Here is a 14,400-nt window from a genome sequence, read left to right as displayed (position 1 = left end):
GAGGGCGAGTGTGTGATGTGTGTCAGGCAGAATGACTATGGACAGCTGGCTGAGGCACTACCTGATACACAGAGAACATTATCACAGTGGTGGTGGTCAGTGTGTGACTCATGATGCATATCGTAGTCATGAAATAGTCCTTACTACAGGGTTATGAGTTATACTATACCAGAATACTGAGAGGGGGACAGGATGTACACAGATATAAACAAACAGCAACAAGGAGAGATAAATATCATGCAGTGTACATATGTACAGCGCTCTCTCGTACACAGTTTTACACACACACAGCACATGTCAACACAACTCATAGGAAGTCAATTCATAGAAAAAACAGAGGGGTTGTTTATTTTCTTGAACATTTGGCAGTCTGTTTTCCACATAAATACAGTCATCTTCTCCCCCATCCCCAGCAGATCCTTATCTTATGGCAGTGAACCCCAGCCATCAGTACTTCACTTTCAAGGGATAGCTACCTTCACCACAAAATCCACTTTCTGAACATTTACAATAACAACAAATATGACTTTCCCCCCATACCGGTTGTGTAGATACTGCTATATTGTACACATTAAGTTAGTTCAAACTGAACTAGATGCTTCAAATCAAATGGAAAATGTCTAACAAAAGACTGGCAAACTTTGATTTTGGGGTGTACTGTCCATAGAATTAGAATACAAATTTAATAGGATCTCTATGGAACTGTCCCTTTTAAAGATGGGCACACCGCACTGTCTCTGTGATTGGTTGGTCAACAGCTCAATTCATACAGTTCCTGTCATATCACTCTTCCCTACAACACTGTTGGAAGCAAACACACTGCTCATTCTGAGAAACATCAATATTGCTACTCATACACTTGAATGTGATGCATTGTCTTATGTAAATGATAAACCAAGTATTTTAAAGACAATACTTAACACATCTTTCACATGGCACACATTGCTATGGAATATTGCATATCAAATTTCTAAGGAAAATACAGTAGCTGCTTTAAAATCAATCCATATATCTTTAAACATCCATGTACATCCATTTTGTGAACTGAAATCTTAATGGTCAAAGAAACATTGACAGTGGATAACTTAGATCTCAAGTTGACCAGAGATAACAAGCAGTTACATAGAATTATAATATAATTCATTGGTGTGACTACATATAAATGTAACTAACCCCCCCCCCCCCATATTTGACACATTTCTTTCATCACATCTAAGTAATAACAGTCTGGTTACCAGTGTAGTTACAAAAATTATTCTACATGCCATAAGGCAACTTGATGTAAAGACGTGCCCTAACTTGTTAACATAGTAACCCCCTCATGGAAGTACAGAGATGGGAGGGGGGAGCACGGTTGTTTGTGAGAGAAATGGTCATGACTCCATTACACTCGTTGGATCAATAACACATCAAATCATTGCTAACAAACTGGAATCTCCCAATATCATATCTACTTGTTCCAATATCCTTCAGTGGAAGACTCAGATTACTAGGATGAGGGGGTAAAAACAGTAAGGTATTGAAATGCAGCTCCCTCTATGCTGCATCATCAGCCAACAACTCTACACCGCCATCTGTCTGCCCATCAGGTGGACACGGATACATACCTTCATTTGGTCAGGGGGATTTCGTATTCTAATGCATATAACATTTTGCATGTGATAATAAACATTTTTTTCATACAAAAAGGGGACAAGGGCTTTAAAATTCTTACAAAAAAGAGCTTCAAAAGGATTTGATACAAAATAAATTGATAAAAATAGATCGGCATACAAAATACATGTTTAAAAAAAGAATAATCTTGAAACCCAAAAGATACTGTTTAGTAAGAAATTAAAAGCGATAGATTTAAATATACTCTGGTGTGTTAACTAGCTAATAGGATTTCATAGAACATTTCAATCCCATTTCATAACTGGCACAGATACACATACAGGAAGCTTAGCTGATAGGTAGGTACACACATAAGCTGCATACCAGTAACGTATACTTCATGCCCATTACCAAGTACATATACTTTACATAAACTTGTTCCATTTTCCTTTCCAAGAGTTTGTCTGTGAGAGGGAATTTGCACAGCAAATGTGAATGAATGAATCCTCTATGAGTGTGTATAACAGTGTGTGTGTGTGTCAGTAGTGGGTGCGGTGTGTGTGTGACAATGTAGGTGCGCCGGAATGTGTGTGTGTCAGTACTGAGGGTGGTACTTGGGGAACAGGTAGAGGTCTTTACAGAGGGAGCTGGTGAATTCAGACATCTCCTTACAGCGATGGTGGGGGGTGCCAGGAGCATAGCCTTCTCTTTCTTTAATACGACCATTCACCTGGGGAAAGAGGTTACAAAAGGTTACTAGCACTGAATTTGCTGATAACTACTTTATTGAGGGAAAATGCACTTACTATGACAGTGATATGTGGTGTGTGTTTGTTTGTGTTTACCTGCACCAGTATGTCTGATAGGTGTGTGTCTCTGGCTCTGAAGCGGAGTGCTGAGTTGAGCTCTTGGATGAACCAGGATCCTCTCTTGGTGTTCCTCATGGCTGCAGTGCCTAGTAGGGCCCAACACACTACATTACCTAGTAGGGACCAACACACTACATTACCTAGTAGGGACCAACACACTACATTACCTAGTAGGGACCAACACACTACATTATCTAATAGGGACCAACACACTACATTATCTAATAGGGACCAACATACACTACATTACCTAGTAGAGACCAACATACACTACATTACCTAGTAGGGCCCAACACACTTCATTACCTAATAGGGCCCAACACACTACATTACCTAATAGGGCCCAACACACTACATTACCTAATAGGGCCCAACATACACTACATTACTTAATAGGGCCCAACATACACTACATTACTTAATAGGGCCCAACATACACTGCATTACTTAGTAGGGCTCAACACTACATTACCTAGTAGAGACCAACACACTACACTACCTAATAGGGCCCAACACACTACATTACCTAATAGGACCCAACACACTACATTACCTAATAGGGCCCAACACACTACATTACCTAATAGGGCCCAACATACACTACATTACCTAATAGGGCCCAACATACACTACATTACCTAGTAGGGCCCAACACTACATTACCTAGTAGAGACCAACACACTACATTACCTAGTAGGGACCAACAGACGCTACATTACCTAGTAGGGAACAACAGACACTACATTACCTAGTAGGGACCAACAGACACTACATTACCTAGTAGGGACCAACAGACACTACATTACCTAGTAGGGACCAACACACTACATTACCTAATAGGGCCCAACATACACTACATTACCTAATAGGGCCCAACATACACTACATTACCTAGTAGGGCCCAACACTACATTACCTAGTAGAGACCAACACACTACATTACCTAGTAGGGACCAACAGACGCTACATTACCAAGTGGGGACCAACAGACGCTACATTACCTAGTAGAGACCAACACACTCTACATTACCTAGTAGAGACCAACAGACACTACATTACCTAGTAGAGACCAACAGACACTACATTACCTAGTAGGGGCCAACAGACACTACATTACCTAGTAGGGGCCAACAGACACTACATTACCTAGTAGGGACCAACAGACACTACATTACCTAGTAGGGACCAACAGACACTACATTACCTAGTAGGGACCAACAGACACTACATTACCTAGTAGGGACCAACAGACACTACATTACCTAGTAGGGACCAACACACACTACATTACCTAGTAGGGACCAACACACACTACATTACCTAGTAGGGACCAACAGACACTACATTACCTAGTAGAGACCAACAGACACTACATTACCTAGTAGAGACCAACAGACACTACATTACCTAGTAGAGACCAACAGACACTACATTACCTAGTAGAGACCAACAGACACTACATTACCTAGTAGGGCCCAACACACTACATTACCTAGTAGGGACCAACAGACGCTACATTACCTAGTAGGGAACAACAGACACTACATTACCTAGTAGGGACCAACAGACACTACATTACCTAGTAGGGACCAACAGACACTACATTACCTAGTAGGGACCAACACACTACATTACCTAGTAGGGCCCAACACACTACATTACCTAGTACATTTACATTTTAGTCATTTAGCAGACGCTCTTATCCAGAGCGACTAGTAGGGCCCAACACACTACATTACCTAGTAGGGCCCAACATTACATTACCTAGTAGAGACCAACACACTACATTACCTAGTAGAGACCAACACACTACATTACTTAGTAGGGACCAACAAATGCTACATTACCTAGTAGGGAACAACAGACACTACATTACCTAGTACGGACCAACAGACACTACATTACCTAGTGGGGACCAACACGCACTACATTACCTAGTAGGGACCAACACGCACAACACCAAATATTCCAACATTCACCATACACACATCATAAACCAACAGACAACACTTGTAAGCATGCACACACACACACACACACACACACACACACACACACCTTTGAGGGAGGCGAAGCCGCAGATCATGTCAGAGCGCTGGGGCAGTTTGACTCTGAGCCTGCCACTCTCCTCTGTCTGCCTGGTGTCTCCATCCCCCTCTCCCTCCCTCCCTGCATCCCTCTGTTCACAGCCAGGAGACTGGGTCCTCTCTGGCCCGTCTGACTGCTCCACACCACAGTCCATCTCCTCTGGAGGGAGACCAAGAGAAGACGGGTTAGAAGAAGAGAACAGGGGAGAGACAAAAAGAGCGAGGGAGGGTTGGGGAAAGGGAAGGAGGGAGAGTGTGGGCAGAGAGATCATGTGTGAGCTCACCTCCTCTGCAGGCCTGGATGAAGAACATCTTGGGTTTATTCTGCAGTAGAGGACAGTGCGCGTTGTCAAACGCCTCAAACACCCAGTCTAACTGAGAGAGAAAGACAGAGATTAAATTAATATGAACATTATCATCATCAGAGAGAAAGGGTTTCACTCTCAACTGAACAAAAGGCTTTCACACACACACACACACACACACCTCCAGTAGCTGTCCGTCTGTGCCGTAGATAGCCCCCTCTACTCCATGGGACAGCAGACACACCACACAGCTGGATAGTGTCTGGTGCTCCTGCCGTCTGCCAAACTGCTCAATGCACGCCCGCATGCCCTGTCAGGGAGAGAGAGGGCTCAATCAATCAATCAAGTATTAAACTATATTCTAATTACATAGCACTGTTAGAATTATTTTGATACATTTTGTCACAAAGTGCAAGCTCCACTAGTTATACAGAGGAAGTATAGAGGTGTAAATTCACCCTTTGTTCTTTGCATTGTAAACAAATGGTAATGGTAAGACCAATGCTACAAACAGCTGTCTCCACTAGCTAACCCCATAACTCTAATAGCCCACGGGTCTATGTGAAGGTCACTGATTGAAGCTAGTGGGGGATCCACTGATATAGTCCATGTTGGTTGAAGCACTGTTGTGCTGCTAAACCTTTGGCACCACCGTCATACTCTGTGTGTGTGTGTGTGTGTGTGTGTTACCTGCGCTGTGAGGTCTCTCCGTACGGTGACTATGTAGTCCAGCTCAGTGAACACCTTCCTGAGGACCTCCTCGTCCACTTCCCCTCCCCTCCTGGAGTCCAGGTCAGGAGCAGCACAGGGGTCAAAGGACACGTTACTGATCACCAAGGCCTGGCCACGAGGACTGGACACCATACTGTAGGACTGGAGGGGAGAGAAAGGGGGAAAGAGAGGACAGAAGTTAAATAATGATGTGCATAAGTTGCTGCTGTTCTCAGCACTGTTTGTTGTGGTTTCTGTCCCTGTACTTCAGTGACAGTTTTACACCCCAGTGGAGCTCAGAGACGAGTCATCCCCAACCTGAGCAGGTTTACAAAGACTTGAACATATGGGCTGGGGGAATTCTCCCCGTTTCTGTTTCCTGTCAAACTGACTGTGGTTTAGACAAACACTGTCTTCTACGGACCAGTGGGACTCCCCTGGTACTGTCTAAACTCTGTCTATACTGCAGAAGTCTAATAGCTGAGATGGATGCGCTCCTTTCTGTTTAGATTGGAGACACTTCAACAGCTGTTACAGGTTGAGGTGGATGAATAGGAAGATCTGCTCTGCTGCTCCCTAGAAATACATTGGAGGACAATGCAGCTAAACAGCAGCTAGAAACACATTCTGGACACAGGTCCAGAAAGTGCATGCATGTGTTTGTTGCAAAGGTGCATGTTGCAGTGGCTGCTGCCTTGAAACTAAATGCCCTAGGGGATTGCATAAAGTTGCATTGTATTGTAACAGTTGTATTTGCAGTGACAAATATGAGAACCAAAAATATACAGTAGTTAACACAACGTTCATTGTCTCAGGTAAGAGACACCAGACAGAGACTGTGTTTTACCTGTTTGCACTGACATGGTACAGACAGGTGATTTACCTGTTTGTATTAACAGTGAGCGCTGTACCTGTAGGCAGCGTGAGAGGTAGAAGTCTTGTGTACAGCGAAGAACAGGGGTGGTGATGGGACTGTCTGCATCCAGACACATCTCCATTGACACTGAAACACATATCAGGACAACATTACAACCTGCATGTATTTCATACCATAAAATACACTAGTGGAGACCAACAATTACAAGAATGCCTATCAGAGCAGGGTTCCATTCAAGGTCACAACGTTTCTGCATTGAAAGGGAAGGTCATAGTGCATCGTTAGCAACAGTTTAAGCAAATATAATGGTGTTGTAACAACCTTTGTACTACAGCTATGTGAGCAAGTCACATGGGCGTGGTGCTTGCAGGTGCAGAGACTGGCTGGGCAGTAACACTACACACCACGGCTATATCACACTTCTTCCCACACTGATACAATTATAAAACTAGACTCAATAGGGACATTTTCATTTACACAGTTTTATTGGATTTATTAAAAATTGCTTTTTATAAAAGACTGAGTTGCAAGCCAACAAACAGAATAATTACATTGATTTTCTTTTTTCCAAACAACCACACAAACAACCTCTCCCACGATCTCCTAGGAAATGTGCAAATATTGTGAATGAAACAGTTGTAAAACTGTGATCTTGAATGCACCCAGCTCAGATGACTGCTCTACTCACCTTGTGTTCTGGCTCTCTTGGCTGCAACCTTCCCCTCCTGGGTGGGGAGTGGTAGGGGAGAGTCCACATACCTCTGAAGGACAAAGGAAATTGAGAATTTAACCATGTTTTAATTTACCATTGACGTCAATACAATCTGAACATTTATAGGCAAAACCAGTTCATTCCTGATTTTACTGCCTCTTTCTTGCCTGCAGTGTGAATACCAAAAAATCCAGAGGAGGGTTGGGAGTGGTGGATGACTCTCACCTCTCTCCCTATCCCCCTCTTTCTTCCTGTTACAGCAGTCTGTAGCTTGGGTTGGGAGTGTTGTGGCTACTTCTTTCGCTGGTGACTATCTGGGAACTCTGGGGGACACAGTCTGTAGTAGGGTTGAATGGCGGGAACCCGGTTAGCAAGATTTACAGCCCAAAACCACTCCCTTTTCCCGGGATAAATAACTGCGAGAAACCGGTAAATTATAATAAATTATTAATATGAACAGCATGGCGTGAAATGGAATTGATACGCGATGTCTAAATCTGGCTTCTCTACGGCTGCTGAATGATGAATCAACGCTCAGGGTGGGGCAAGACAGCCCATCTCAGTATGGAGCGCAGTTCACAATGCATGTAGACCTATCATCTCATCATGGTAACTCCTTGTGACAGTTAGGCCAACATTTGCTGCAGCATAGCCTATGCTACAGTAATATAAAGACCGAATGTGCGTCTACCGTAATTTTCGGACTATAAGCCGCGCCTTTTTTCAAATTTTCGACCCTGCGGCTTATATAACGGTGCGGCTAATCTATGGATTTTTACAGCTAACGGCCACTAGAAAACCTCCTAAATCTATGGATTTTACAGGTTACAGTCCACCAACTTTAACTCTATGGGCTCTATGACCGGTCCGCGCCCCCCCACCTTTAAGCGGCGGGCTCCAGCAGGAATAGCTGGAGGCCGGAAAAGAGTGAGAAAGGTAGCGCGCAAAAGTAAAAGTGGAACCGAGAGTGGTACGAGAGACAGAACGAGAGCAAGACAGACAGACATTACGAGAGCGAGACAGTTTGTCTCTTTCCCGACAATCCCCTCTGTGCACGAACCCTTACATATGGTAATTAAACATTAAAACACCTGCGGCTTATAGTCCAGTGCGGCTTATATATGTACACATCATTCAATATCATTCAATTTAGCTGCTGCGGCTTATACTCCGGTGCGCCTTATAGTGCGGAAAATACGGTAATTTACCCATCTCCATCTGGCTTTCGGGGTCACCTTGTTTTTTTTTTTATTGTAAAGATGTTTTGTTTTTATTGCAGCTCCAGATTTTTTTAACAGCCCATCACCCGAATATCGTTGCTTTAAAATCAGTGCACGCACTCGCAGTCCCTTTCTCTCCATCAACTCCATTCAAATTGTATCCATAACAGATAATCCTGTTCTAGATTGCGATATACAGTGGGGAGAACAAGTATTTGATACACTTCCAATTTTGCAGGTTTTCCTACTTACAAAGCATGTAGAGGTCTGTAATTTTTATCACAGGTACACTTCAACTGTGAGACGGAATCTAAATAAAAAAATCCAGAAAATCACATTGTATGATTTTTAAGTAATTAATTTGCATTTTATTGCATGACATAAGTATTTGATCACCTACCAACCAGTAAGAATTCCGTCTTTCACAGACCTGTTAGTTTTTCTTTAAGAAGCCCTCCCGTTCTCCACTCATTACCTGTATTAACTGCACCTGTTTGAACTCGTTACCTGTATAAAAGACACCTGTCCACACACTCAATCAAACAGACTCCAACCTCTGGCCAAGACCAGAGAGCTGTGTAAGGACAAAGGACATCTAAAATTGTAGACCTGCACAAGGCTGGGATGGGCTACAGGACAATAGGCAAGCAGCTTGATGAGAAGGCAACATCTGTTGGCGCAATTATTAGAAAATGGAAGAAGTTCAAGATGACGGTCAATCACCCTCGGTCTGGGTCTCCATGCAAGATCTCACCTCGTGGGGCATCAATGATCATGAGGAAGGTGAGGGATCAGCCCAGAACTACACGGCAGGACCTGGTCAATGACCTGAAGAGAGCTGGGACCACAGTCTCAAAGAAAACCATTAGTAACACACTACGCCGTCATGGATTAAAATCCTGCAGCGCACGCAAGGTCCCCCTGCTCAAGCCAGCACATGTCCAGGCCCGTCTGAAGTTTGCCAATGACCATCTGGATGATCCAGAGGAGGAATGGGAGAAGGTCATGTGGTCTGATGAGACAAAAATAGAGCTTTTTGGTCTAAACTCCACTCGCCGTGTTTGGAAGAAGTAGAAGGATGAGTACAACCCCAAGAACACCATCCCAACAGTGAAGCATGGAGGTGGAAACATCATTCCTTGGGGATGCTTTTCTGCAAAGGGGACAGGACGACTGCACCGTATTGAGGGGAGGATGGATGGGGCCATGTATCGCGATATCTTGGCCAACAACCTCCTTCCCTCAGTAAGAGTATTGAAGATGGGTCGTGGCTGGGACTTCCAGTATGAGAAATACCCGAAACACACAGCCAGGGCAACTAAGGAGTGGCTCCGTAAGAAGCATCTCAAGGTCCTGGAGTGGCCTAGCCAGTCTCCAGACCTGAACCCAATAGAAAATATTTGGAGGGAGCTGAAAGTCCGTGTTGCCCAGCGACAGCCCCCGAAACCCTGAAGGATCTGGAGAAGGTCTGTATGGAGGAGTAGGCCAAAATCCCTGCTGCAGTGTGTGCAAACCTGGTCAAGACCTACAGGAAACGTATGATCTTTGTAATTGCAAACAAAGGTTTCTGTACCAAATATTAAGTTCTGCTTTTCTGATGTATCAAATACTTATGTCATGCAATAAAATGCAAATTAATTACTTAAAAATCATACAATGTGATTTTCTGGATTTAGATTCCATCTCTCACAGTTGAAGTGTACCTATGATAAAAATTACAGACCTCTACATGCTTTGTAAGTAGGAAAACCTGCAAAATCGGCAGTGTATCAAATACTTGTTCTCCCCACTGTATATAGAGAGAGCGATAGATGTCCTAGCCTACCTCTTACAGGTAATACATTCAATGCAGTATTAGCCTTATATTTAATAAGGGTTATGCATAATGCTAATTAATGATGGGTTATGCATAATAAGCTTCTAACTTATAGCCTCTGTCTCTTGCACAATACACAAGCACCTGTGCTCCGCTGGCCTCTCCTTAAAAAACGCTCCTTAGCTCTTAGAGTCCCATGCAGGAAAAGCTAGACTAGACAATCTTTTTAGCATTTCTTATACCAATAGACTATTCGAATAAGCTCTTTTTTGCTGAATGTTAAATACAGCAGCCAATCGAACTCACAGGTAGTTTGAAAGAAGAGTGAACACGCGATGGCGGTAGGCTATAGCAGTTATTTATTTAGACCCATAACTATTCAATCTTTGTGAAGAGAAGTGAAAGCCTTCTGCATCCAATTCTAGTCCTATACTATTCAATGTGTCATTAGAATGATGAAGATAAGGACAACAAAACATATTTAATGTATCTGTTGAAAGCGAGGAAGGAATAAAGCAACAATAGAGAGAAAGCGGAGGTAGGCTAATAACATTAGGGGAAATATTATGAAAGGTATATATGCGACAGCCTACTAATTATACAAATAGGCCCTATTATATTTCAAAATTAAAATCAAATTCACTAGCCTATACTTGTAACTTTGTAGGCCGCATGTGCTGCATCAGAAACGCAAGTTCTCTTCTGCTTTATCATGGATTGAACGATGTGCATAATTCCAGTCCATATAATATAATACAATACAGTAATATAGTTCACACTCAAAAAGATTAGCCTACTGGAGCTAGTTTCATTTATTTACCCAAGAGAGCATATAGCTAACTACATCTATGTGCTTCAATGTTTTTCTGTCGTGCGTAATGTGCAGTAGCCTATATTATATAGATAATGGCACAATCATTTGGGCTTTTTGGGGTTTGGGTTCATTAAATGTTGTTAATGTAGGGCTAATAAAATGTATTTAACATATGGCTCATCAGGCTCAGGTAGCATTAGGTTTTAATTTTTATAACATATTTATATGCTTTTTAATGACACTTCCGGTTTTGGCAGGAAATACAGGGTTACCCGGGAGAAAAGTTTTTTTTTTCTCAGGATGGAACATTTGTAAAATACCAGGAAAATATTCAAACCTTGTCTGTAGCTTGGGTTAGGTGTGGGCTAGTCTCACCTCTTTTTCATCCCTCTTTCTCACTGTTTTTGACTGGGGTCTTTGTGAATGGGGCATAGCGGTCTGAAGCTTGGATTGGGTATGTTGTAGAACTCACCTCCTCAGCCCTGTCTTTCACCCTAGCTGTCTGGGGACACTGTGAGTAAGGGGCACAGTTTGAGGCTTAGGTTGGTTGTGGCACTCACCCCTCTCTCTCTCTCTCTCTCTCCATACCTACCCTCTCCCTCCATGTCTACATTCTCCATTTCTATCATTGTCCTTCTGCCCATCTGTCTGGATCAATGTCTGATTATTGTGTGTGGTGTGGCACCCAGTGCCCACTCACCTGTCTCTCTCTGTCCCTCTCCCTGCTGTCTCTCTCTGGTGACTCTGTGAGCAGTGCACATAGGTGCTGCTGCTCTGTGTCTCTCAGTGCTGAGCAGAAGCTGCTGAAGGCTCTGGGACCACGCTTGGGGAGCAGGGACAGCAGACGCCAGCCCCGCTTGTGGGAGGTCGGCTCCGCCTGGGGAACAACGGATATCAACACAGATTAGAAAAAATGGAAAGTCAAAGACAAGGTCATCTACACCAGGGTTTCCCAAACTTTGTCCTGGGGCGCCCCCTGGGTGCACGTTTTGGTTTTAGCCCTAGCACTACACCTGATTCAAATAACCAACTCATCATCAAGCTTTGAACCATGCACACAGAGACCAAAGACAGAGTTTCAAGGACCGAGTTTGGGAAACCCTGATCTATGCTAACATTCACATTTGATTACATGACTGAAGTTAATGACATAAATCAACAAGAAGACATTTGGGCCATGAATGCATGAATTTTTGGGAAGTTGATAGTGTCATAAGTCACCTGGTAGTAGTATCGAGCTACGAAATGTAACATGGTGAACAACATACCAGGATGCTTTCTGCCATACTGTCGGTAAGAATGTCGTCTGCCTGCAGCGACTGAATGAACAGCTCGTCCACCACCATCTCTTTGCAGAGAGTCACAGAGCGTTTCCGAAGCGCTCTTTTGTCTAGTTCCAACATACCGCATTCCCCCAACATTCTGCTACGAGACAAGACACAGGAAAACGCTTCATTTACTATCAACTTCCATTCTTCTTGCAAAACCGTGGCGCGGTATATAGGCCTAGCTTCTCAACAACAACGTGTTACTCATTGGCATTGTCTCTAGCTATTAGAATAATTCAACTTACCTTGTTTTCTAAATCGGAGTGGTAAGGATGGTGAATGTGTCTTTCTGTAAGATAACTAACTAGCTGTCTGGATGAATACGAGAAAGTAATTGGTAGCTAGTTAAATCTCCTATTCTTTCCAAAGTCCGGCAACACTCAGCAAGAGCAGATAATTACAATGGCTGTCAGGTAGCCAGCTGTCTCCAGCTAACGTTAGCTAGCTAGCTAACAATTCATGTGTGGAGGAAAAGTTGACGTCCGAACAACACTAAATTGTAAGCTATTGCATAAAAACAGGTAGCTATACCTAAGAAAATTGTTCAAAATGTAAGCAAATGTTAACAGTTCTCTATCAATCAGTATCGTTGCATTTCTCAAAACAATTTACATTTAACTTTAGATATGCAACTGCACATAGCTAACGTTAGCCAGTCAGGTTCGCTTAACGCTAACGTTACATCGGCATGCTAATGTTTGGTTGCTCTTTTTTCGTGGATTAAAACCATTCTGAACACTTTGAATGTTCATCTGCTCCTAAACCATATGTCCTTTAAACTAGATAGCTAACTGTATTTGAAGTTATTTCGCACAAGTGTACAACATAACGTATCCTACTAAACCAACTTCCGCGCCTCTGCAATGTGAGGAAATCGTAGCGGCAATGGTCTAAATTCTTTGTTTCGGATAATAGCCAATGACAGTTCGGGGAATTTGGATTGACGTTTTCCTGGGCGAATACAAGTCAACTTTAAAAAAAACTTATTAATCAAATGCAATTTGAATATGTGGTTACAGTAAACAATCAACCAATTGATAAGAAGAACATAGAAGACTGACATAAACAGCTATCTAATGGTTAAACTAAGTGGAGAGGATGGCATGTCATTGGTAGGAAATAAGGGAGTGGGATTCAAGAATGAACTGGAAACAGCGCACATCTGTCCATGATGAATTTTTGATTGTGAGAAATCCATGTTTGCCAAACTACTGATGATTGATATGAAAAATTATACTTTTTTTTTTTACTACCAATGCCACGACATAATTGACCTTATTGCACAAATGGAGCCTAATATGTAGTATTTATAGATACAGTATGAACATATTTCTACCCTATGTATCCTATTTTATTATTCCCCTTTTAGCAGTGTGCCCCCTCCTGTCCACTACCACCCATCCCCATTCCCCTCCTATTTGCTCCTCTCTCAGTATACGCTGTCATTCCACCTGTTGCAGCAGACCGGACCTTTAGAACGCAGCATTCTGGATATTCTGGACTCCCCTACAACTGTGTGTACAACAGTTGTCTCTCCAGTTAGTCAATCAGTCAGTCACTGTTACCTTCACTCTCCTTCATCAGGGCAGCAGGCTAGATGGACAGTGCTGTGAATTCCCTCTGCTTTTGAGGGTGAGTCTTTCTCCTAACATATAATGTCAAGATTTGTGTGCACACTCATGTGTGTGTTGACATTGACCTTTCAATATTCTCAACGAAGATAGGTGGTGACCTTCCCCTGATCCTGCCTCCAAAGCTGGGTGGTTACTGGATAGACCCCTTGCTACAGAAGTTTGCTGAGACCAGTCCCACACCCTCTCATTACAGACTAGACCCAGAGACCTATGACATCATGGAGAGAGGCCAAATACTACCATGAGTTCTTTTTACATTTTACGTCATTTAGCAGACGTACATTTGTATTTATTTTCATACTGGCCCCCCGTGGGAATCGAACCCACAACCCTGGCGTTGCAAACGCCATGCTCTACCAACTGAGCTACCTCCCTGCCGGCCATTCCCTCCCCTACCCTGGACGACGCTGGGCCAATTGTGCGCCGCCCCATTG

General features: G+C 43.1%; 1 protein-coding gene across 2 annotated transcripts; it reads right to left on the bottom strand.

The window, feature by feature from the left end:
- Nucleotides 1-321: 321 nt before the first annotated feature.
- LOC121542975 (caspase-2) lies at nucleotides 322-13,204 on the bottom strand. Of its 2 annotated transcripts, none has more exons than XM_041852641.2 (11): nucleotides 12,578-13,204; nucleotides 12,273-12,429; nucleotides 11,705-11,881; nucleotides 7,131-7,203; nucleotides 6,477-6,568; nucleotides 5,545-5,727; nucleotides 5,036-5,164; nucleotides 4,834-4,924; nucleotides 4,521-4,709; nucleotides 2,439-2,548; nucleotides 322-2,323 (listed from the first exon to the last, which is right to left on the bottom strand). In XM_041852641.2, exons 2-11 carry the CDS (start codon nucleotides 12,423-12,425, stop codon nucleotides 2,189-2,191), a joined length of 1,332 nt encoding a protein of 443 aa, XP_041708575.1. In that variant the 5' UTR covers nucleotides 12,426-12,429; nucleotides 12,578-13,204; the 3' UTR covers nucleotides 322-2,188. The 2 variants fall into 2 exon arrangements, with proteins under 2 accessions (XP_041708575.1, XP_041708576.1); XM_041852642.2 differs by having other exon boundaries at nucleotides 12,273-12,426.
- Between the last annotated feature and the right edge of the window lie 1,196 nt (nucleotides 13,205-14,400).

This window comes from Coregonus clupeaformis, unplaced genomic scaffold (genome assembly GCF_020615455.1).
Source record: "Coregonus clupeaformis isolate EN_2021a unplaced genomic scaffold, ASM2061545v1 scaf1504, whole genome shotgun sequence".
In the NCBI taxonomy this organism is placed as follows: domain Eukaryota; kingdom Metazoa; phylum Chordata; class Actinopteri; order Salmoniformes; family Salmonidae; genus Coregonus; species Coregonus clupeaformis.
This window is presented reverse-complemented; position numbering and strand designations above follow the sequence as displayed.

Excerpts from the sequence above, each read along its gene's own strand:
- LOC121542975 (XM_041852641.2), bottom strand. The coding sequence starts at position 12,425 with ATGTTGGGGGAATGCGGTATGTTGGAACTAGACAAAAGAGCGCTTCGG. Across the intron at positions 6,569-7,130 it reads CAAGAGAGCCAGAACACAAG|TGTCAATGGAGATGTGTCTG; the intron begins GTGAGTAGAGCA and ends TATGTGTTTCAG. Across the intron at positions 4,710-4,833 it reads CATCCAGGCCTGCAGAGGAG|AGGAGATGGACTGTGGTGTG; the intron begins GTGAGCTCACAC and ends GTCTCCCTCCAG.